The 24,426-nt window shown below is 44.3% G+C and overlaps 1 protein-coding gene across 1 annotated transcript in view; it reads right to left on the bottom strand.

Annotated features, from left to right (window-relative positions):
- Positions 1-22,618, bottom strand: part of LOC137619585 (probable methyltransferase TARBP1) — an 83,108-nt gene extending 60,490 nt beyond the window's left edge. Inside the window, exons 1-2 of the mRNA XM_068349750.1 lie at positions 19,659-22,618; positions 8,859-9,014 (exon numbers count right to left, since the gene is read on the bottom strand). Of these exons, the coding sequence (XP_068205851.1) occupies positions 8,859-9,014; positions 19,659-22,301 (2,799 nt within the window). The 5' untranslated portion in view covers positions 22,302-22,618. The remainder of the gene's footprint in view (positions 1-8,858; positions 9,015-19,658) is intronic.
- Positions 22,619-24,426: the final 1,808 nt, after the last annotated feature.

Below are 24,426 nucleotides of genomic sequence, written 5' to 3'. Positions count from 1 at the left end.
GCCACCTGTGGCCAGGTACTCAAGTACTTCTTGTTGACACCTCCTCAATTATTCCTCGGTCCACTGGTTCTCTATGGGGAGGAAGGGAGGGTCGATTAAATCATGATTATCGGGTAAGTATATTCAAAAATTTATTTTACTAATAAAAATAACATTTTTCAATATTAAACTTACCCGATAATCATGTAGCTGATTCACACCCAGGGGGGTGGGTGAAAACCAGTGTACAAGATTAAAGGATAGCTAAGTATCCCATATTTCATATAACAGTTATCTCAAATAACAATGAAATAATAAGTACCTGGTAAGGAAGTCGAATTGAACTGTTACTCTGCCTCTTTTTTAAGTTCGTTTTCCTTACTGAGCGCAGCGTTCCTCTTGGAGGCTGAATCAACCCAAAGGTGCCAAAGTATATGGGGTTGCAACCCCTACTAAAGGACCTCTACAAAACCTCTAACCCAGGCGCTTCTCAAGAATGAATAGACCACCCGCCAAATCAAAAGGATGCGGAAGGCTTCTTAGCCTACCGTAACAACCATAAAAACAACAATAAAAGCATTCAAGAGAAAGGTTAAAAAAGGTTATGGGATTAAGGGAATGTAGTGGCTGAGCCCTCACCTACTACTGCACTCGCTGCTACGAATGGTCCCAGGGTGTAGCAGTTCTCGTAAAGAGACTGGACATCTTTAAGATAAAATGATGCAAACACTGACTTGCTCCTCCAATAGGTTGCATCCATTATGCTCTGCAGAGAACGGATTTTATTAAAGGACATCGAAGTAGCTACGGCTCTTACTTCGTGGGTCCTTACCTTCAGCAATGCAAGGTCTTCCTCCTTTAAGTGAGAGTGGGCTTCTCTAATCAGAAGCCTTATATAATACGAAACCCCATTCTTGGACATGGGCCTCGAAGGTTTCTTGATGGCACACCATAAGGCTTCTGACTGTCCTCGAAGAGGTTTAGACCTCTTAAGATAAAATTTGAGAGCTCTGACAGGGCAAAGAACTCTCTCTAGTTCGTTACCTACCATGTTGGAGAGGCTAGGTATTTCAAACGATCTAGGCCAAGGACGTGAAGGAAGTTCGTTCTTTGCTAGGAATCCGAGCTGAAAAGAACATGTTGCAGATTCGGTCGTGAAACCAATGTTCTTGCTGAAGGCATGAACCTCACTGACTCTCTTAGCTGTTGCAAGGCAGACGAGAAAAAGAGTCTTGAGGGTAAGGTCCTTGAAGGAAGCTGACTGGAGAGGTTCGAACCTAGGTGACATAAGGAACCTTAAGACTACGTCTAAGTTCCAGCCTGGAGTGGATAGACGACGCTCTTTAGACGTCTCAAAAGACTTAAGAATGTCTTGAAGGTCCTTGTTGGAAGAAAGGTCCAAACCTCTGTGGCGGAGAACTGAAGCCAACATACTCCTATACCCTTTAATCGTAGGGGCTGAAAGGGATCTCTCATTCCTAAGATGTAGAAGGAAGTCAGCTATTTGGGTCACAGAGGTATTGGTAGAGGATATTGAATTGGCTCTACACCAGCTTCGGAAGACCTCCCACTTAGACTGGTAGACTCTACGAGTGGAAACCCTTCTCGCTCTGGCAATCGCACTGGCTGCCTCCTTCGAAAAGCCTCTAGCTCTAGCGAATCTTTCGACAGTCTGAAGGCAGTCAGCCGAAGAGCGTGGAGGTTTGGGTGCAACCTGTCTACGTGAGGTTGACGTAGAAGGTCCACTCTTAGAGGTAGAGTCCTGGGGATGTCGACTAGCCATTGAAGTACCTCTGTGAACCATTCTCTTGCAGGCCAAAGGGGAGCAACCAGCGTCAGCCGTGTCCCTTCGTGCGAGATGAATTTTTGCAGAACTTTGTTTATTATCTTGAACGGTGGGAATGCGTACAGGTCGAGATGGGACCAGTTCAGTAGAAAAGCATCCACATGAACTGCTGCAGGGTCTGGAACAGGGGAACAGTACAGCGGAAGTCTCTTGGTTATGGAGGTGGCAAACAGATCTATGGTAGGTTGACCCCACAAGGTCCAAAGTCTGTTGCACACACTCTTGTGGAGGGTCCATTCCGTGGGAATGACCTGATTCCTTCTGCTTAGGCGATCTGCTGAGACGTTCATATCGCCCTGAATGAACCTCGTGACCAGAGTGAGGTTTAGACCTCTTGACCAAATGAGGAGGTCCCTTGCGATCTCGTATAGGCTCCTCGAATGGGTCCCTCCTTGCTTGGAGATGTAAGCCAAGGCTGTGGTATTGTCTGAGTTCACCTCCACCACTTTGCCTAGCAGGAGGGACTTGAAGTTCAACAGGGCTAAATGAACTGCTAGTAGCTCCTTGCAGTTGATGTGGAGTAATCCCTGTTCTTCGTTCCACGTTCCCGAGCATTCCCGTCCGTTCAAGGTCGCACCCCAGCCCGAGTCCGATGCATCTGAGAAGAGATGAAGATTGGGGGTCTGAATAGCCAACGATAGACCCTCCCTGAGAAGGAGGTTGTGCTTCCACCACAGGAGAGTGGTCTTCATCTCTTGGGTGATTGGGATAGAGACTGCTTCGAGAGTCGAACCCTTGTCCCAATGAGCTGCAAGATGGAATTGAAGAGGGCGGAGGTGGAGTCTCCCTAGCTCGACGAACAGGGCCAGTGATGAAAGGGTCCCTGTGAGACTCATCCACTGTCTCACCGAACAACTGCTCCTCTTCAGCATGCTCATGATGCACTCTAGGGCTTGGCTTATCCTGGTGGCCGATGGAAAAGCAAGAAAATCCTGACTCCGAATCTCCATTCCCAGGTACACAATGGATTGGGAGGGAATGAGTTGAGACTTTTCTATGTTGACTAATAGACCCAGTTCTCTGATTAAGTCTAAAGTCCAATTGAGATTCTCCAGACAGCGACGACTCGTGGAGGCTCTCAACAGCCAGTCGTCTAAGTAGAGGGAGGCTCTGATGTCCGATAAGTGTAGGAATTTTGCTATATTCCTCATCAGATGAGTAAAGACCATAGGAGCTGTGCTTAGGCCAAAACACAGGGCTTGGAACTGGTAGACAGCCTTTCCAAAAACGAATCTCAGGAAAGGTTGGGAGTCTGGATGAACAGGAACGTGAAAGTAGGCATCTTTCAAGTCCAACGAGACCATCCAGTCCTCCTGTCTGACCGCTGCTAAGACCGACTTCGTCGTCTCCATCGTGAACGTCTGCTTGGTGACATACGCGTTGAGCGCGCTGACGTCCAGCACCGGTCTCCAACCTCCTGTCTTCTTGGCCACAAGAAAGAGACGGTTGTAGAAGCCCGGGGATTGATGGTCCCGGACTATAACCACTGCCTTCTTCTGCACAAGTAGCAACACCTCCTGGTGCAATGCTAGCCTCTTGTCCTCTTCTTTGTAGTTGGGAGAGAGGTTGATGGGCGATGTGGTCAGAGGTGGTTTGAGGCAGAATGGAATCCTGTAACCGTTCCTCAGCCAACTGACAGACTGGGCGTCTGCACCTCTCTTCTCCCAGGCTCACCAGAAGATCTTGAGTCTGGCTCCTACTGCTGTCTGGAGATGCGGAGAGTCAGTTTTTTCCTTTAGATGTCCTGGAGCCTTTCCTGGACTTGCTCCTGTAAGAGTCTGGACGGGAGCTTCCTCGGCTGGGGGCTCTACCACGAAAGGGCGGAATGAACCTCGTAGCAGGGGTATCAGCCACTGGGGAGCGATAAGTCTTGGGGACTGAGGTAGCAACCTTAGACTTACGAGCCGATGAGGCTACAAGATCGTGTGTGTCCTTTTGTATCAGGGCAGCAGACAAGTCCTTAACCAGCTCTTCGGGGAAGAGGAACTTCGAGAGCGGAGCAAAAAGGAGTTGTGACCTTTGGCAAGGTGTAATGCTGGAGGAAAGGAAGGTACACAGCTGTTCCCTTTTCTTCAAAACCCCTGATACAAACATCGACGCAAGCTCACCAGATCCATCCCTAATGGCCTTATCCATGCAGGACATTAATAGCATGGCAGAATCCTTGTCCGCAGGAGAGGTTTTCTTGCTGAGGGCCCCCAGGCACCAGTCAAGAAAGTTGAACATCTCAAATGCTCTAAACAGTCCTTTCAGTAAGTGATCAAGGTCTGAGAAGGTCCAGCAAACCTTAGAGCGCCTCATTGCAGTTCTCCGAGGCGAGTCTACCAGACTTGAGAAGTCAGCCTGGGCAGAGGCAGGTACTCCCAAGCCTGGTGCTTCTCCTGTGGCATACCAAACGCTCGCTTTCGAAGTGAGCTTAGTCGGCGGGAACATGAAAGAAGTTTTGCCAAGGTGTTGCTTAGTCTGCAGCCACTCCCCTAAGATCCTTAATGCTCTCTTAGAGGACCTTGCTAGGACTAGCTTAGTATAGGAGGACTTAGCTTGTTGTATGCCCAGCGAAAACTCAGATGGCGGAGAGCGGGGAATAGCAGAGACAAAATGGTCTGGATAAACTTCCCTAAACAGAGCCAAGACCTTACGAAAGTCAATAGACTGTGGAGAAGGCTTGGATTCATCCACGTCTGACGAGGGATCCAGGTGTGCCTCCTCATCATCAGACGCCTCATCACCAGAATGAAGTGAAGATATCGGACAAGAATGCTGAACAGCAGAGTCAGAACGAGTAGGAACAATATTAGTGGTTTCCTCTTCAAGTAACTGTTGAGGGAGAACCTGAGGCTCAGACTGCAAAGGCTGAATAAAAGACGAAGCAGAAGGAAGGCGCATGGGTGGAGGAGGCTGACTCCTAGCATGAGTGGTTGAACCCAAGGGTTGCGCTTGCTGAGCGGTTGGTGGAAGCGGAGTAGCAAGTTCCTGTTCCTGTGGTGTGAGCGGAGCGTGATGAGGTTGAGGCTGCGCAGAACAAGGTAAATGTCTCGCAAGCTGAGGCTCCTGAGACGCAAGGCCAAGGTGTAGTGGAGCTTGCCTTGTGGATGGTTGAGCTCGCTGCAGCGAGAGCTGAGGAGACTGACTCATGGACGGGAGAGGTTGTTGTACCTCAACCGAGTGTTGCACCACTGGTGGAGCAGCAAGGGGAGGCGGAGGAAGAGAGGTATAATCCTCCTGATCCCATAGCAAAGGTTGCCTTAAAGAAGGCGGAGGCTGAACACCACTGGGAACAGCAAACTCAGACCGTGGCTCAACATCGTACGCCTGGCAGGTGGTACTGCGATCAGGCGGAGCAAGCGCAGGCGGAGCGAGCGCAGGCGGAGGGAGTGTAGGCGGAGGCGGAGGCGCAACACTCTCAGCCCGACACTCACGCATCAAGTCCGAAAGCTGTGCTTGCATGGACTGTAGTAGAGTCCACTTAGGGTCGGCAGAAACTACAGTAGGCTGAGGTAAAGCCTTAACAGTCGAGCTCTGTTGTGGCAGAACCTTACTCCTCTTGGGCGGAGTGCAGTCGACAGATGACTGAGGCGAGTCAGAGCTGAGCCAATGACTGCAACCTGGCTGAGCACTCGCGGACTGGACTCTGCGTTTAAGTGGTCTCGAGACCTGAGACCAACGTTTCTTCCCTGACAGATGATCAGCGGACGAGAAAAAGACGGGCTCAATCGTCTGCAGGTGGGAGTGACGGTCTTTGGAAGACACGCCCGCAACCACCGAGGATACTTCTGTGCGCCTAACAAGGCCTGCCGAACCCTTATGCCCTTCGACATTGCTTCTCCCCTGGGCTTGGGAGCTTGCAAGAGGTCCCGGACTGGGAGGACGACTGGCTCGCACAGAAGTATCCTCACGCACCACACTGGCACTGACACTAGCACTTGGCACTGCACTGACACTAGCACTCGTCACAGCACTGGCACTAATTCCACCCACTGCACTCTTGACCTTAAGTTCCTTGACTTCGGCCATCAGAGACTTATGGTCACTTACCACTGACTCTACTTTATCGCCTAAGGCCTGAATAGCACGCAAAACAACAGACATATCAGGCGGAGGGCAAACAGTAGGTTCGGGGGTAGCCACTACAGGGGTAGGAAAAGGTAGGGGATCATGAGGTGAGGAAAAAAGTGAAGAGTGAGAAGAACTCCTCCTAACTCTACCTCTCTCTAACTAAGATGAATATTTTAAAAGACGGACAAATTCCAGTTCCGAAAATCCGGCGCATTCCTCACATCGATTTTCTAACTGACAGGGCCTGTCCCTACAGTCAGAACAAGCGGTGTGAGGATCTACCGAGGCCTTCGGAATACGCCTATTGCAAGACCTACATCGTCTATGGGAGGGGGCTTGCGAAATGTCAGACATCTTGAATCCAAAGAGTTAGCCAAAGGGGTTTCCAAAATCAAGCAAAAGATCGTTAACCGTTAATCAGGACTATATAAAAGCTATCTAGCTAATATAAGAAGGTTTCCAGTAAAGCGACAGCCGAAATCTGAGAGAATACTTCACCAATTAGCCGTGAATAAACTCGAAGATCATAAGCGTATCCAAGAACGTCTTGCCGGAAGCACGACAGAGGAATAATTGAGGAGGTGTCAACAAGAAGTACTTGAGTACCTGGCCACAGGTGGCGCTGGTAAGTACACCCCCTTCTAGTATTGTGATAGCTGGCGTATCCCTCCATAGAATTCTGTCGGGCAACGGAGTTGACAGCTACATGATTATCGGGTAAGTTTAATATTGAAAAACAGTACTTCAAATACAACTCATACAGTAATCAAAAAGAAAAGTTGTTCTGGTGCATAGCTTACCTGCATCTGGCATCTGGTCCAGCAACCTAACAGTATGAATGCTGTAGTCCAAGGGAGGGGAAGAAGAAAAGAAGAATTGCCGGTCATTCTTAGCTTTCACTCTGGATTTATACTGCAACCATTATCTCAGATAAGATGCTACTTGTCCCATTAAAGGGCTAGGTTTGCTGCACCACCTGTTGAGCGGCTACCAGCAGTCCCAACGAAAGGGTATCCAGTGACCTGTGGGTATATTTCCAAAGGTAGTGGGCAGTAAAGGTTGTCTGGCATTTCCAAACTCAGTCCTTCATGACCTGCACCATGGACAGATTCTTCCTGAAGGCTAAGGCAGAACCAATACTACAGACTTCGTGAGCAGCGTCCTCAAAGGTCCACTTACTTGCACATCATCTGGTGAGTAGGAGTGTCTGATAGTTTCACAAAGCCAGAAGGAAATAGTATTCCCAGAGATTAGAAATAGTCTTTGTGGCTCAGATCTGAAGAGCTGAGTTTTCCTGAGATTAGGACACAATGCTCTCACAGGACAGAGAAACAGGTTACCTTGATCACTAGCTGCATCATTAAGAGGGGAGATGGAGAAGGTCTCAAACCTGGGATCTTGAATCGCTGGATTCTGCCTTTTTGCAATGAACTGCATAACAAACAAAAAAGATCTCCTGCCAACCCTCAGCATGACCTACAGGATATGAAATACCAGGCAACTCACTCACTCTTCACCAACGCTAAGGCAAGCAGGAATACAGTCTTTAGAGTCAGATTGCAGCCTGGAACCTCCTTCAGGGATTCTTAAAGAGCTCTCTTAAGCAATCTAAGAACCTTCCTGACATCCCATTCAGAAGGTTGAAGTTCCTCCAAAGGACAAGACTGTTCAAACCTCCTCATGAACATGAAGAATTCCTGTGTAGTGGAAATGTCCAAGCCCTTCAGGCTAAGAATCGGGCTCAGGTCTGAGTAATAGCCCTTCAATACGGCGACTCAGAGGTGCTTCTCCAAGCGAAGAAAGACAAGGAAGTCAGCAATTATTTGCAGAAGCGACAACTGGAAAAATATCCCATCTACGACACCAATCACAGAAAATGGACTATTCTCCCTGATAGACTGCTGAAGAGGATCTCCCTTGCAGTGTCTTGCGAAAAGCCTATCGCTTAGATGAGATACTGAATAACTACCATGTGTGAAGTGACAGGGACACCACAGAATTGTGGAATCTCTGCAGATAGAGCTGACAGAGGAGCTTGGGCCCTTAGGTTTAATTCTCTTGGTACCTCCTCAAGAAGCACCAGCAGGTCAGTGAACCATTTGCCTAGTGGCCACTTGGGAGCTACCAAGGTCAGCCTGACATTCATGACCCAAAAAATCAAGCAGAAAGAGTGAGCATCCAGTTTGCTCCAGGGATGTTGGAATGCATCCTTCATCGTTGCTGCTTGGTCTCGAATTGGAAAACAATACCCTGATAGCTTCTTGTAAAGTGCGTTGGAAAGTCCCAGTGTGTCTGTCTCAACAGCTGGCACAGGTCCTGTGAAACAGTTCCTCCCTACTTGTTGATGTAGGCCCCTCATTGCTTGGAGGATTCTGTTATTGTAAATCATAGTAATTATTACATTCTAATATCAAACAAATTTTGAACAACAGCATTTGTAAACATTCCTTGAGTCAAAACTCGCTAGACTAACATGTCAGTTTGAGCTGAAACCTCATGGAAGAGAGTACTGTACACATTTGAGTTAGCCTCTGACATTACCTTGGTTTTATGTTCGCTTTAATATTTGCATAATATCGCTAAAAGTCTTGTGGCTAGTTTCAGCTGTCGCCAAAATATACCTCCACTATAAAGAGTGAAAGGGTTTGTACAGTATATAGTGCCAGAACCATACTATTTTCAACAAAATATATTTAAAATAAGAAAAGTATAAAATTTACCTGCCCTCAGAAACCCACTATATCAAGAGAAGTCAGCAATATAGATTTACAGATATCTTCATAAACAGACTAAGGAAGTAATAGGTGAACCGCAGTATGACGAGGGATTACTACTAACTCATAAAAAGTTTAAACAGTAATTCCAGCTTCACTCAAGTCATACTTCTATTGAAAGTCGAAGGTTTATATTATGTATAGGAACAAATAACATACATAGTATTACAGAATACTGTACACACACGAACAACATACCGTACCTCAATAATGATATGAGCCAATTCAACACACGTTCTGAAGACAGATAACACATTAACTCTTCCAGCAACAGCAATAGCTTCCAACAGGACAGAGAGAGTTTTTGCTTCAATATTTTGCTTCAGGATCAACCACTCTCCAGTTTTCCATGAGGAAGTCTGAAAAAAAAATTAAAAGTAATTTATATTTTTTCCAACTATACAAAAAATATTTTAAAAAGTAATTTGTATATTTCCTAACCATACAAACCTGAGTCCTTCAATAGGAGTATAATTTCAGCATAGCTAGAACTCAGCAGTTAAAATTCATAACGAGCTGGCAGTAGTTTTTAGCAGGCGGCAGAGAAACTGCCCTAGGACACTGAGTAGCCACTTTGACTTTCTTCTTGGACTTGATGGGTGGTTGAGGCGGGAAGCAATTTATAGGTAGAAAAAAATACAAATCACTTTCCAAATCTGTGATTTGTTCCCTGACATTCAGGGTCGTTGCGAACAAGTCAACAGTCAGAGAACCCCACAAAGTCAGGACTTTGTTGGTTACTAGATGATCCAAAGACCATTCGGAACCCACCATCTGCGATGCTCGGCTCAGAGTGTCGGCGAGCACATTTCTCTTGCCTGGAATGAAGCAAGCTGATAGTGAGACCGAGTGGACTTCTGTACATCTTAGTATCTCTACTGCTAGATGGGATAGGAGCTGCAAAAAAGTACCTTCTTGCTTCTTGATGCAAGCCATTACAGTGGTGTCAGTCATCATCACTACTGAGTAACCCGCCAGAAACTAACAGAACTCTTGAAGGGCCAGAAAAACGGCCTTCATTTCTAAGAGATTTATGTGAAGGTACTATTCGGACTCTGACCAAAGGCCTGAGGCCGTGTGGTGCAGCACGTGAGCCCTCCATCCTTCTTTTGATGCATCCGAGAACAGCATCAAATCGGGAAGAGGGACGAGAAGATCTACACCTTTTAACAGATTCTCGTCTGTGGAAAGGCCAAAACACAGCACCTTGAACTGGTATGTCTTGTTGCCGATGTTGAACCTCAGATACTTCCTTGAAGACGGATGGTAGGATCTGGAATTATGCGTCCTTTATATCCAGTGTACACATGAAGTCCTGTGGTCTTATCTCTAGTCTGACCATGTCTGCCGTCTCCATGCTGAACGAAGTCTGTTTGACAAACTTGTTCAGAGCTGAGAAATCGATGACTGGTCTCCAGACGCCTTTTTCACAAGAAAGAGTCGACTGAAGAAGCCTGGGGAACCGAGGACCTCCTGGAAAGCGCCCTTCTCCAACATGGTCTGGACTTCGGCCCGAAGGGTCTGCCCCTTTGCTGATCCCATCGCAAAGCTCACAAGCACTGGATTTTGGTCAGTGGAGGGAGGGATGAAATGAATGGGACATGATACCCTGAATGAATCACAGAGATCGTCCATAGTTCGGCCGTGAGCTGCATCCACCTGGTCCAACAACTTTGTAGGCCTCCCCCTACTGGTGGAAAAGCAGGGGGATGACCTATCCTAGCGTTTGCAGTTTTTACCGTCACCTCTCTGATGTTCTCCTCAACCCTTGGACTTATTGCCTTTCCCGTCCTTGACAGGAAAGGGCTTCTTAGACAACTTCGTTTTCGAAACCGCTGCCGTTTTATTAGTTGATGGTTTTGTTTGGCTGGTCTTTGGAGGGGCTGGAGGTCTGTAGGGCCAAGCTGTTAGGGCCCTATGAAAGAGGGAGTCCGGAAGTCAGTGTTGGACTTCCTCTACCTCTCCGCAGCCTCCTCGACGTCCCTTGTCTCGAAGAAGAACTCCTATATGGAGGAGTTTCGGAACCTAGCAATCTCAGCGTTAGGGACCTGCTGGTAAAATCTCTCGGCCAATGCATCAATTCGGTTCAAAATGGTGTTAGCTCACAGGGTACACAGCTTTCTTTACAGCTTTTGAACACTGGCAATCCAGATGTTTGTCGTTTGGACTGAAAAATGTTATTTTCATTAGTAAAATAAATTTTTGAATATACTTACCCGATAATCATGTAGCTGTCAACTCTGTTGCCGACAGAAATCTACGGTCGGGATACGCCAGCAATCGCTATACAGGTGGGGGTGAACACCACAGCGCCATCTGTGGTCAGGTACTCCAGTACTTCTTGTCAACACCACCTCAATTTTTTCCTCGGTCCACTGGTTCTCTATGGGGAGGAAGGGTGGGTCAATTAAATCATGATTATCGGGTAAGTATATTCAAAAATTTATTTTACTAATGAAAATAACATTTTTCAATATTAATCTTACCCGATAATCATGTAGCTGATTCACACCCAGGGTGGTGGGTGGAGACCAGCATACATGTTAACAAAGAAGCTAAGTATCCCGTATTTTATTTTATTAGTTATTCAAAAATAACATAAAATAAATAAGTACCTGGTAAGGAAGACGACTTGAACCATTACTCTGCCTTTATTAAGTACGTCTTTCTTACTGAGCGTAGCGGTCCTCTTAAGATGCTGAACGACTCTTAGGTGCTGAAGTATAAAGGGCTGCAACCCATACTAAAGGACCTCATCACAACCTTTAACCTCGGCGCTTCTCAAGAAAGAATTGACCACCCGCCAAATCAACAAGGATGTGGAAGGCTTCTTAGCCGACCGTACAACCCATAAAAAGTATTCAAGAGAAAGGTTAAAAAGGTTATGGGATTATGGGAATGTAGTGGCTGAGCCCCCGCCTACTACTGCATTCGTTGCTACGAATGGTCCCAGGGTGTAGCAGTTCTCGTAAAGAGACTGGACATCTTTGAGATAGAATGATGCGAACACTGACTTGCTTCTCCAATAGGTTGCATCCATAACACTCTGCAGAGAACGGTTCTGTTTGAGGGCCACTGAAGTAGCCACAGCTCTCACTTCATGTGTCCTTACCTTCAGCAAAGCAAGGTCTTCTTCCTTCAGATGAGAATGTGCTTCCCTAATCAGGAGCCTGAATAGGTAAGAAACTGAGTTCTTAGACCTTGGAAGAGAAGGCTTCTTGATAGCACACCATAAGGCTTCTGATTGTCCTCGTAAAGGTTATGACCTTTTTAGATAGTACCTAAGAGCTCTAACTGGGCAAAGTACTCTCTCCAGTTCGTCCCCCACCAAGTTGGACAGGCTTGGGATCTCGAACGACTTAGGCCAAGGACGTGAAGGAAGCTCGTTTTAGCAAAAAACCGAGCTGCAAGGAACATGTAGCCGTTTCAGATGTGAAAACTATGTTCCTGCTGAAGGCGTGGATCTCACTTACTCTTTTAGCTGTTGTCAAGCACACGAGGAAAAGAGTTTTTAATGTGAGGTCCTTAAAAGAGGCTGATTGGAGAGGTTCAAATCTTGATGACATAAGGAACCTTAGGACCACGTCTAGATTCCAGCCTGGAGTGGACAACCGACGTTCCTTTGAGGTCTTAAAAGACCTAAGGAGGTCCTGTAGATCTTTGTTGGTGGAAAGATCCAAGCCTCTGTGGCGGAAAACCGCTGCCAACATACTTCTGTAACCCTTAATCGTAGGAGCTGAAAGGGATCTTACGTTCCTTAGATGTAACAGGAAGTCAGCAATCTGGGTTACAGTGGTACTGGATGAGGAAACTGCATTGGCCTTGTACCAGCTTCGGAAGACTTCCCCTTTAGACTGATAGACTCTGAGAGTGGATGTCCTCCTTGCTCTGGCAATCGCTCTGGCTGCCTCCTTCGAAAAGCCCCTAGCTCTTGAGAGTCTTTCGAAAGTCTGAAGGCAGTCAGACGAAGAGCGTGGAGGTTTGGATGTACCTTCTTTACGTGAGGTAGACGTAGAAGGTCCACTCCTAGAGGAAGAGTCCTGGGAATGTCGACCAGCCATTGCAGTACCTCTATGAACCATTCTCTCGCGGGCCAGAGCGGAGCCAACCAACGTCAGCCGTGTCCCTTTGCGAGAGGCGAACTTCTGAAGTACCCTGTTGACAATCTTGAACGGCGGGAATGCATACAGGTCGAGATGGGACCAATCCAGCAGAAAAGCATCCACGTGAACTGCTGCTGGGTCTGGAATCGGAGAACAATACAACGGGAGCCTCTAGGTTATCGAGGTAGCGAACAGATCTATGGTTGGCTGACCCCACAGGGCCCAAAGTCTGCTGCAAACATTCTTGTGAAGGGTCCACTCTGTGGGGATGACCTGACCCTTCCGGCTAAGGCGATCTGCCATGACATTCATATCGCCCTGAATGAACCTCGTTACCAGCGTGAGCTTTCGATCTTTTAACCAGATGAGGAGGTCCCTTGCGATCTAGAACAACTTCCACGAATGAGTCCCTCCCTGCTTGGAGATGTAAGCCAAGGCTGTGGTGTTGTCAGAGTCCACCTCCACCACCTTGTTAAGCTGGAGGGACTTGAAGTTTATCAAGGCCAGATGAACCGCCAACAGCTCCTTGCAATAGATGTGAAGTGTCCTTAGCTCCTGATTCCATGTTCCCGAGCATTCCTGTCCGTCCAAAGTCGCACCCCAGCCCGTGTCTGATGCGTCAGAGAAGAGACGGCGGTCGGGTTTCTGAACAGCCAAAGGTAGACTTCCTTGAGAAGAAAGCTGTTCTTTCACCACGTGAGAGTAGACCTCCTCTCTTCGGAAACAGGAACTGAGATCGTCTCTAGCGTCATGTCCTTTATCCAGTGAGCCGCTAGATGATACTGAAGGGGGGGAGGTGGGGTCTCCCTAACTCGATGAACAGGGCCAGCGATGAAAGTGTCCCTGTTAGACTCATCCACTACCTGACTGAGCATCGGTTCCTTCTCAGCATGCTCTGGATGCAATCTAGGGCTTAGTATATCTTTGGGGCCGACGGAAAAGCCCGAAAAGCTCGACTCTGAAGATCCATACCCAGGTAGACAATGGTCTGGGATGGGACGAGCTGGGACTCCTCAAAATTGACCAGGAGGCACAGTTCCTTGGTCAGATCCATAGTCCATCTGAGAATCTCCAGACAGCGACGACTTGTGGGAGCTCTTAAAAGCTAGTCGTCTGACGGAGCCGGACACAAGATCATGGTACTGCTGCACAGTCTGTGAACTGTCAACCATGGGGAAGCGAGGAAGTACAGTGACAACCCGAAGCTGTCTAGACTGTCTGGGTCGTACAGACAACTCCTTATCGGGTTGCTGAGGTTGCCGCACTGCGTCACAACAAGACACTTCTGCTGGTTGTTGAACGTCTTCCCAGTGACACACTGACTCCGTAAACAAAAAATCCTCTAACAAGGACTAAGCTTGGACTGCATGTCTTGCAACACAGCTCAAGGTCTATGGGAGCAGGTGTGGTAACAGACGGGGTTAGCGACTGAAGTGGAACCATTACCCTCCCTGGAAGCATGCTATGCTTAAATAAAAGTCCATAGGAGGCTAAGCAGCTAAAGGCTCCTCTCCAAATGACAGAGTCCTCAAGGGAAAATCAGAAGGAGGGAGAATAGCACTTTCTCATCTACAGGAACCATATCCGAGAAAAGCTAAGTTCTCTCAGTGAGGGTTTCACTGGTGCAAAAGCAGCAGACTAGAAGGCAACGTTATGAAACTGCTTGACAGTCTAGTGAGTTGGCAACAACCAAAGATGTGTGACTGAGAAGCATGCGGTAAGGTATGCAGAGCATGCTGTATGCAGAGCATGCTGTATGTAGAGCATGCTGTAAGGTAAGCAGAGCATGTTGCATGGCGTGCGGCTTATGCTGCATGGGATGAGGCTCATGCTGCATGGGATGAGGCTCATGCTGCATGGTATGAGACTCATGCTGCATGGGATGAGGCTCAAGCTGCAAGGGATGAGGCTTATGCCGCATGCGTTGAGGAGGATGCCGCATAGTATGAGGCTCCTGCCTCATGGGTTGAGGCGGTTGCCGCATAGCATGAGGCTCCTGCCTCATGGTTTGAGGAGGATGCCGCATAGCATGAGGCTCCTCATAAGCATGAGGCTGCCTCATGGGTAGAGGAGGATGTCGCATAGCATGAGGCTCCTGCCTCATGGGTTGAGGAGGATGCCGCATAGCATGAGGCTCCTGCCTCATGGTTTGAGGAGGATGCCGCGTAGCATGAGGCTCCTGTGAGGTTCCTGCCTCAAGAGTTGCGTCTGCCTCAAGGGTTGAGGAGGTAGCTGCGCAGAGAGAGGCTCATGCTGTGAAGAATGCGGTTGCTGCATGCGTTGAGGCGGCTGCCTCATAGCATGAGGTTCCTCAAGAGTTGAGGCTCTTGCCTCAAGAGTTGAGGTTCTTGCCTCAAGAGTGGAGGTGGCTGCCGCAAGAGTTGAGGTTGCTGCCTCAAGGATGGTGGAGGTTGCCGCAACGCAAGAGGTTGCTGCAAAGCGCTGGTATCTGGCAACTCCCAATGCGGCAGCTCACGCGTGGAGGTAGGTTGAGGAACCTCAACATCATACGTCTGGCAGGGTGGACTGCGCAGAGGTGGAGTTGAGGTTGCTGCCTCGAGGATGGTGGAGGTTGTCGCACCGCAAGAGGTTGCTGCCTCGAGGATGGAGGAGGTAGTCGCAACGCATGAGGCTCCTACCTCAAGGGTAGAGGAGGTTGCTGCAAAGCATAAGGCTCCTGCCTCAAGTGTTGAGGAGGTTGCCGCGTGGCAAGAGGCTCCTGCCTCAAGGAAAGTGGAGGTTGCTGCACAGAGCTGGTATCTGGCAACTCCCAATGCGGCGGCTCACGCATGGAGGTAGCTTGAGGAACCTCAACATCATACGTCTGGCAGGCTGGACTGCGTAGAGGTGGAGGAGCGCTCGCAGGAGGAGGTGTGTTAACCTTCTCTGCCTGAAACTCCTGCATCAACACCGCAAGCTGAGACTGCATTGTCAGCAGCATAGACCACTAGAGTTTAAGAAAGACAACAACAAACGGAGCTACTGTCCGTTGAAACTGAGGGTCTAAAACAGCTGGTGCGGCAACAGACGGAGTTACTGTCTGTTGCGATACCACCTTGCCTCTCTGGGAGGTGTGCAGTTGTCGTACTGCAGCAAGTCCGAACTGACCCAGTGCTAATGGCACCACCTAGGAGTTGGACTTGCGCGGAAGGGACCGACTTGCACTTAAAAGCTGCAAGATTTGGTCCATGGTTTCTGCGAGAAACCTCTTCCGCAGACGAGGAATAAATGGGCTCTCTCGTCTTTGTGTGGGTGGGGTGATCACGTCGGCTACGTGAGTTGGTTACACCCGAAACCACGCAGGGAAACGTCTGTTCGTCGATCAAGGCCTGCTGAACCCATAAGTCCTTCGACATTACTTCTCCCCTGGGCTTGGGAGCTTGTAAGAGGTCCCAGACTAGGCGAACAACTGGCACGAACAGACGAACCCTCGAACGCAACACTGTAACACTTTGCGCTTATCACTTTATCACTTTTGATTTTCTGTTTGCACTTATTTCACTGAACTCGAAACTTTAAGTGGTTTGTACCTGAAACACGCAATTCTATCCTTCATTTAAAGTTAGTAATTGCGAAAACAGTATTACAATGTAACAGAAAAACATAATGAAAGATAAATAATTCAGTGGCTGGAAAAGAGACTAAACACTAGATCAAATAAACTACGTTTAAAATCTCTCACCGCATAAAGTCTGAGAACAAGAATAAAACTCTAGAAACGTTTACCTTCTTCCCCTAAAGAGACTAGGGAGAAGAGCAAAAACGATAACAACGTTACCCGCTTGAACGAAACGTTTATCCTCCTCTCTCTCCCTCCGTCTCTATCTCTCTCTCTCTCTCTCTTGACTTAGCACCTGAGAGAAGAGCCCAATTATATATATCGTTAAAACATATTATTGTTAAAGGAAAAAAACTGAAAGGTTTCCCAAATAAAAAGTTCCTTTATTAGAATTAAAACCATTTAAGCTAAGAAAGAATGAACAAAACGCTAGAATCGGTTTACTCTTACTGCAACGTGACACCGTGATAGACTCTCTCTCTATCGTAACGATAGAGCGCAAGTTGAACGTTCTGAACGTCAACAACTGCAGAGACAAAACAAAACGTTAGTTCAACTTTGAAAACAGTACAAGACTATCAAAGAAATTCTTTCAAAAACATTAAAATAGCATAATATGTTAACAGGTAAAAACGAAATGACGGGCTCAATGTTAATTAACTTCGGTTCCAAGAAAAGACCGCCTACTATTAGGAAAGGTCGAATATAAACAAATATAAAAATTAATTTTAATAAGTTTATAATAAAAGGAAGTTAATCAAAGAGGCCTATAAAAGGCGGAGAGATATAAAATAAATCTATAACTTTGTTAAGCAAAATTAAGAGAGTCTATACTCTCTTCGACACCAACACTTCCGTCTAAGGGAAGGGTCGGCCATTTAAAAGTGAAAGAGAGTTCATACTCTCTTCGTACCAAAATTAAATCAAAAATTAAATCAAATTAATTCCAAAAACTTGCTAAGCTAATGATATAGCTTCCTGAATAGCGAAGGCTAAACTCTAGAGCAAATACATCACCAAATCGTGAGCAATAACTCCAGAATCAACAGCGTATCCATGTAGGTCTAGCCGGAGGCACGACAGAGGAAAAATTGAGGTGGTGTTGACAAGAAGTACTGGAGTACCTGACCACAGATGGCGCTGTGGTGTTCACCCCCACCTGTATAGCGATCGCTGGCGTATCCCGACCGTAGATTTCTGTCGGCAACAGAGTTGCCAGCTACATGATTATCGGGTAAGATTAATATTGAAAAATGCCCCTACAGTGTTCCACAGGGAAATGCAGTATCCTGCAAGAGTTCCCGAAGGCCAAAGTTATTATCTACATTGATGTCATCTTGATCCTTGGAGCTTCTTTCAAGGAACACCTGAAACTGATAGAATGAATTTTAGCTACTCTCCGGAACTACGGGCTCAAGATAAAATTCAGCAATTGTTCTTGAGTGCAAGACAAGGTTAAATACCTTGCCCATCTGGAAGGATGTTCTGGTATGCGTAAGCTACCAGAAAACATCCAGAAAGTGGAGGATTTTCCTAAACCTACCACTGTGTGTGAGCTATGGGGATTTCTAGGACTGGTAAACTTCCAAAGGAAGTTCATCTCTAAGTATTCACATATAGCCAAACCGTTATTTGAGAAGATTGGAGGACGGAAATTTTAAGAGGCCATGAAACTGAAGTGGACTATGGAGATGGACTGTGCCTTTGAGCGCCTAAAGGAACAGATCAAGGAAAACATCATGCTGTCGTCCCCTGACTACTACGCTGATGCTAAACCCCTGGAGCTATTTATGGACGCTTCATGTGAGGGAGCTGGTGCTTGCTTGTGCCGACAACGGCACTACCCCAAGAGGAAAAACCACAGGGGTTACTCCAACAGGAACCACAACACTGGAAAACACTGTCATGGAGGAGGGGCAGGCACACTTGAGTGGAGCCCCTGGACCCTGAGGCACAAGGGTTGGGGAGAAGGCATAGGAGAATAGGGGGCAAAGGGGTGAGAGGGTCAGGGGAGACGCACAGGGTATCCCCCTTGCCACTAGGGTAACACATTCTTTAAGCCAAAAGAGGAGTAATCACTGCAGACATCACATGAATCACCAACACTAGGGATACACTGACCACGTCCTTCACCACTGGCATCACCAAAAGATAACCTGGAATTGGGGAACCTAACTTAAAGACCTAAGGAGACCCAGTGGTATACACAACAGAGAAGATCCTCCAACCTTCTATGGGGTTCAGCAAACACTTGGGGAACCCTACACGCGCTAGAATCTTAAAAGCCCGCTAACATACAGTACTTCTAGGGGCTCCTTTCTCCCGTCACTTACTCCTCGAGGACCCTCTCTTCTTCACCCTCAAAGCATATGCCTGACACTGCATAGGAGGCCACAACCTACACTCAGCACGTGGAATATTTCGAACAGTCATATCCCTCGCAAGAAGCACAGAGTGTGGATCTATAGCTGGTTAAAAAAAAACAGACATAAAGTCCATCCTTGCAAGTACAATCCTCTTGCTTTACAATCATAGCAATCAACAACCAGCACTCACTTCTTTAAAGAAAATTATAATGAAATGTTTGACCAAGGGCGCAACAGTACCAGTACGTGTGTACTATTTGCGGCTTCCACCTGCCGATTAACTGCCGCATTAGAAAATTTCAATGGCCGTCCAGCTCAAATGGAAAATACATTCCCTCCTTGAATGACATGATTTGTATTTTGCATGAGAACAAATACTGTAGTAGATTCTAGTCTAATATGAAAATAATTTTGTTTTAAAAGTAAATTTTTTCTTAACTATGTGAATTAGAAAAAAAAACTATTCTGGTCAATAACAGTGATCTTATCAAGTTACTGTACAGTGAAATCTTATTTCCTTTTTGTAAAGACAAACTTCTATTGTTTAATTTAAATAAAAATACCATGAAAATCATCTATGTTCACTTTATCCCTTTTACCCCCAAAGGACGTACTGGTACGTTTCACAAAAGCCATCCCTTTACCCCCATGGACGTACCGGTACGTCCTTGCAAAAAAATGCTATATTTTTTTTTTTCATATTTTTGATAATTTTTTGAAAAAAATCAGGCATTTTCCAAGAGAATGAGACCAACCTGACCTCTCTATGACAAAAATTAAGGTTGTTAGAGCAATTTAAAAAAAATATACAGTACTGCAAAATGTGCTGGGGAAAAAATAACCCCTTGGGGGTTAAGGGTTGGAAATTTCCAAAGAGCCTGGGGGTAAAAGGGTTAAGTAAAACAAAAATCCACAATTGAAACAAATATCTATCTAGTAATTACCAAAAATATACATTACAAAAATAATATTTACTTTAATTATAAGATGCTCCACACAGCTCCAACAACTACGGGTAAGTTCCAGCTGCAGTTTCGCAGCAGATGTGGCATCAATGTTTCCTTCAATCTGACGTCTTCCAGTGATCTCTTCCACTTTGCAAAGTACTTCAGAAATGGTAAACTTTGCTATCTCAAGCTTTGTAGTATTTGTAGACTCGTCAAAGTAAGAACACCATAGAAACTCCAATAAAGCCATTCCATTAAATACTTTGAAGTCATATGTATCAGTCAGTGCTTTCTGACACAATATGAACATCTCTGCATAATGGTTTTTAACTATCCAAGAGTGTGTAGTTGTCTGATTTAAATGAGTAAAAAAGCTGAGGTACAGAGACAGTACTTCGATGTCAAAAACAGAGCCAAAACTTCCAAAATTAGTAATAAATAATTGTACTACACAAGAAAAACTGTCATGCATTTGGAAAAAACAACTTCCAATTACATTTTTACCTCTGGAATTCTCTGTTGCATCATTATAAATATCCAGTATATTTATGAGTAATTTCAACACCCACACATATTTTTGGTGATCAATATATGGTCTCTGATGACAATCTGACAGGAACGTACGAACTGGACCCCACAGGTTTTTAACATCATCCGTTACATCTAAGCTGCCATCAGCATGAAATGATTTGTCAAAATGCAAACAAATTGCCAATGCAACATCTTCTGCAGGAACACATAATTCCTCAGATGGACCACAACCTAGGGAATGCTTTAAAATATTTTCAATAGCTAAAAGACCACAAGACCTATCACTTTTTCCATTGAATTTATCTATGCTCTCAGTTAGAACCTCCCAAATAACTGTTCCAAAAGACCAACTCTCCTTCCTCCTGAAATGTCTCACAACACTGCAAAGGTCAATCAGAGAAGTTTCCGGGCTCATGTGTTTTACTAGTGCCCTAATAAATGCACACTGGCTTGCCGACCTTATACTCACCTCTTGAGTACTAAGGCAGCCTTCAAATTTAATAAGTGCACTCTTTACAATATCATAATCCCAACAATGGGTGCTTGGAATTACAGACAATCCACGCAAAATGTAAAACAATGGAATACCTCCCCAGCTTTTACCATCAAATATGTTCTCTAAAATAGATTGCATGAAATATTTAACACATTCTGAATCCATTTCACAAATCATATTAGTAAGAAAATTACCATACTCTTCAGCTACTGGAGGAAGTAACCCATCATTGGGTTGAGACAAATTCATTTCTTGACTATAAAGAGAATAATCACTCAACACAGAGATTAGAATGGAGTTTACAAATGTAATAATTCCATTATCAACAGATAATTCAGAAAGCTTAAGCTTTAACAGCTTCATAACCCCCCAAAACCTTATACTTTTATAGTCATGATCAAAGATCCTTTTAAAGATAGTTAGCATCCACGACACATGAATGAGTTTTGTACAAGTAACCTCAATCAAATTGTCAAGTTTATCCAAAACCGGACGTATCACATGAGACTGTTTTTCTTCCAAAGTCTCAAGTAAAAAAAATAATTCATTCCATGAGTTCTGAAGTCTTGACCGCTGAGAATCATCCCAAAAAAAGTAAGAACAAGTAATGTAACCAGACTCACAGGAAAGACAAAAGTCAAATGCTCTCTTCAGAATGAACTGGGATATTTTTCTATTTAAAGCATCAAGATGTATAAGACCAAACTGAATTATTACATAAAACCTAACATCATTCCTTATATTACTAAATGTACTGGAATCAAAGGTGTAATCAGCCATAAAACAGAGAATAAGGAAGCCCGTAGAATTTAATTCTTCCTTAACAAAACCATCTTTAATAACGAAAAAGCTACAAACAATATCCCAGAGTCTACTGATGACAAACTTCTGCTCCAAAAAGGTCTCTAAGAATGGACGAATTATGAGGTTTAATAATAATGCTGTCACATCTAAATCATGTGATGATTCTATCATTGCTAGTGCTACTTCAACCACACTCAAAATGTGATTCTTTAATCCTAAATCCATAGTTAGGAAGTCACTGTTGTTAACAAGATTTGTGAATGTCAATGACACAAATTTTACTCTCTGTTGATAACATTTCCCAAAGCTCTTCGAGTCACATTGAAGAAGATTTTCTTTAATTAAGTCAAAAACTTTTATAATGACAGAATGAATTCTCTGCATTGGTGAAATTGAATCCGAGGGATTATCTAACTCAAATGAAGCTTTTCCACCATGTGAAACAACCTTATTAACAACAACTGTCATCAATTCAACAACTTTCGGAGCTAGGATTTCACATAAATGTTCCTCAGAATTACCATCTGCAGAACCTTTCATACTTTCAACAGCATGAATATTGTCAAAATGATTTGGTAGTTCAGCCTCTACATTTCCAATAATCGATGCTAATTGTGGATAGAGATAATGTTGTAATAAATCTGCATAAGTACTCATAAGGGATTCATCTTCATGTGAGGAAAGATTTTTCCCGATGTCCCAGGCCTTTATTAATGTTAATAGAGTCTCGCAAGTTTTCAGATCAATTTCTTGTTTATAAACAAATTTAGACAAGCACTCTTGATAGGTTTCTTTATGAAGAAAACCTAAATGGACTAATTCTGCCAAAACAGACATCATGAGAATTTGGGCGTGAACTGATTACAATTGGGAGAGCCAATGAAAAAACAATTGTTTGAATCCAGACCAAAATAAATAACGCCTGGTAGCTTAGGATAGGTTAGTTCTTTTACGATGTAGAGCATATATTTTGTGGTCTACGCTAGCCGTTACTGGTTCCATAAGATCGATTATGCTTAGAACTGTAAGGCCTAACCTAAATATATATAAAAGCTAGAAACCTACACACAACCTAGCCAAGGCTTGAAACCACATAGGTTAGAATATACCTATCCTAACTTAAATAGCGCTAACCAGACAAAACCATCAATAGCATTACGCAAGGGCAAACGAAATCCTGAAATTTTCTTGACGTAGCCTACGACAAATAGAATGGCCTAGACCTAGGCAAGGTTACATGGCTATCTGATTACCCTTAACTCAACAACTTCTTAGTATGAAAATACTTATACAAATACATTTCTTAATTCCAAAATCGAAATCGTTACTGATAATAACTGATAAAAATTGAATCTTTTGAAACTAGGAGACCAAGTCTATACAAACATGGCCAGGTCAATGACCAATCGGACCCAGTGCTCAACTCGCTCTTTATTTAATATATATAACTATTAAAACTACGACTTCCTACCCTATCAGGTCAAGAATAGATGACTAATAAAACTTAACGTTACCATAAACAACTGACATTGCAAAAGCATTCCATAAAACAGTTCTACTGTTCTAGTCCAAATCCAATTCCGTCCCATATGCTTTTGGATTGAATTTGGAATTGTAGTAGTATTAGTGACATGTCAACTTAAAACGGCACCCCATTTTTGCTAGTTTTCTGCTTGAAGCAAAGACAAGGTTTGAAGTTTGCTTTCTCTAAGACACCAAAAATTTTGTTATATTATATATTATGCATGTATTCAGCCAAGGCCACAGGAAAAATAAAAGAAGGTATGTATGTATATAAAGCTTTCATATAATCAATATCCTTTCTAGATAGATTTATAGACTCTGGAGGTATATTTGGCGATCGAATCGTTTGTATCTTCCTTGAAGGACTGTTGCATAATACTCGCATTCCTGTAATATTATGGTAAACAAAAGAGTAAAATTTGCTCTGAATTCATATTCATAATTCCTTTCCCCATGTATGAAATATTCGTCTCATTAAATCTACTTCTGTCATTTACCTGTAGCAGGCTAAAAGGCATCACTTTTTATTTAGCGTTATCATATCAAGATTCCTCTCTACGTATGTTCTTATACATTCAATGTTGGTTTCTCATTAATCTAATTTTCAAGTCCTTTTTTTAGCCAAATCAAGTGTGGGTTTATCACTTTAACCCCAATGTAGTATTTATTAACTATTTATGTTACTCCAAAGCACAAACTATTTCAAATAAATAAATCTAAAATATATTTCATGAAATAAACTGAATTTGATTAAACTTGTGTTTCACTTAACTGTATCCAATAACAATGCATATAATATCCACATTTTACTATCGCATTTGTAAATAAAAACAGCGAATTATAATCTTTTCCATTATTCACATTATACATTCCAAATCAGTTGATTAAGGCATGCTACCAAAGGATATTTCCTAAAAGAAACAATTATTACTAAGATATTTGTTTTGATCTATAGAATAAGCTATATTATATGATTTTAAGTCAACCCTTTCAAACTACTGCCCTATTAATGAACAATATGCAATTAGAATACCTATTGACCTGAGTTTCACTCGTGTTGCCCATGCACGATAATTTATATTTTTAGCTCTATTGTGCTTGATTATAAATCTTGAAGAAACTATTTATATTATATTCATCATCATCTCCTCCTACGCCTATTGACGCTAAGGGCCTTGGTTAGATTTCACCAGCCTTCTCTTTTTTGAGCTTTTATTTCAATACTTCTCCATTCACCATCTCCTACTTCGTGCTTCAAAGTCCTCAGCCATGTAGGCCTGGGTCTTCCAAAGTTCCAACTCTTCTAGTGCCTTGTGGAGCCCAGCTTAACGTATGGTGAACCAATCTCTTTTGGGGAGCGCAAAGAGCATGCCAAAACCATCTCCCATCTACCCCTCATCATGATCTCATCCACATATGGCACTCGATTAATCTCTCTTAT

The sequence above is a fragment of the Palaemon carinicauda genome, chromosome 26, assembly GCF_036898095.1.
Source record: "Palaemon carinicauda isolate YSFRI2023 chromosome 26, ASM3689809v2, whole genome shotgun sequence".
Taxonomy (NCBI): Eukaryota; Metazoa; Arthropoda; class Malacostraca; order Decapoda; family Palaemonidae; genus Palaemon; species Palaemon carinicauda.
The sequence above is the reverse complement of the archived record's forward strand: the minus strand, read 5'-3'. Positions and strand labels throughout refer to the sequence as shown.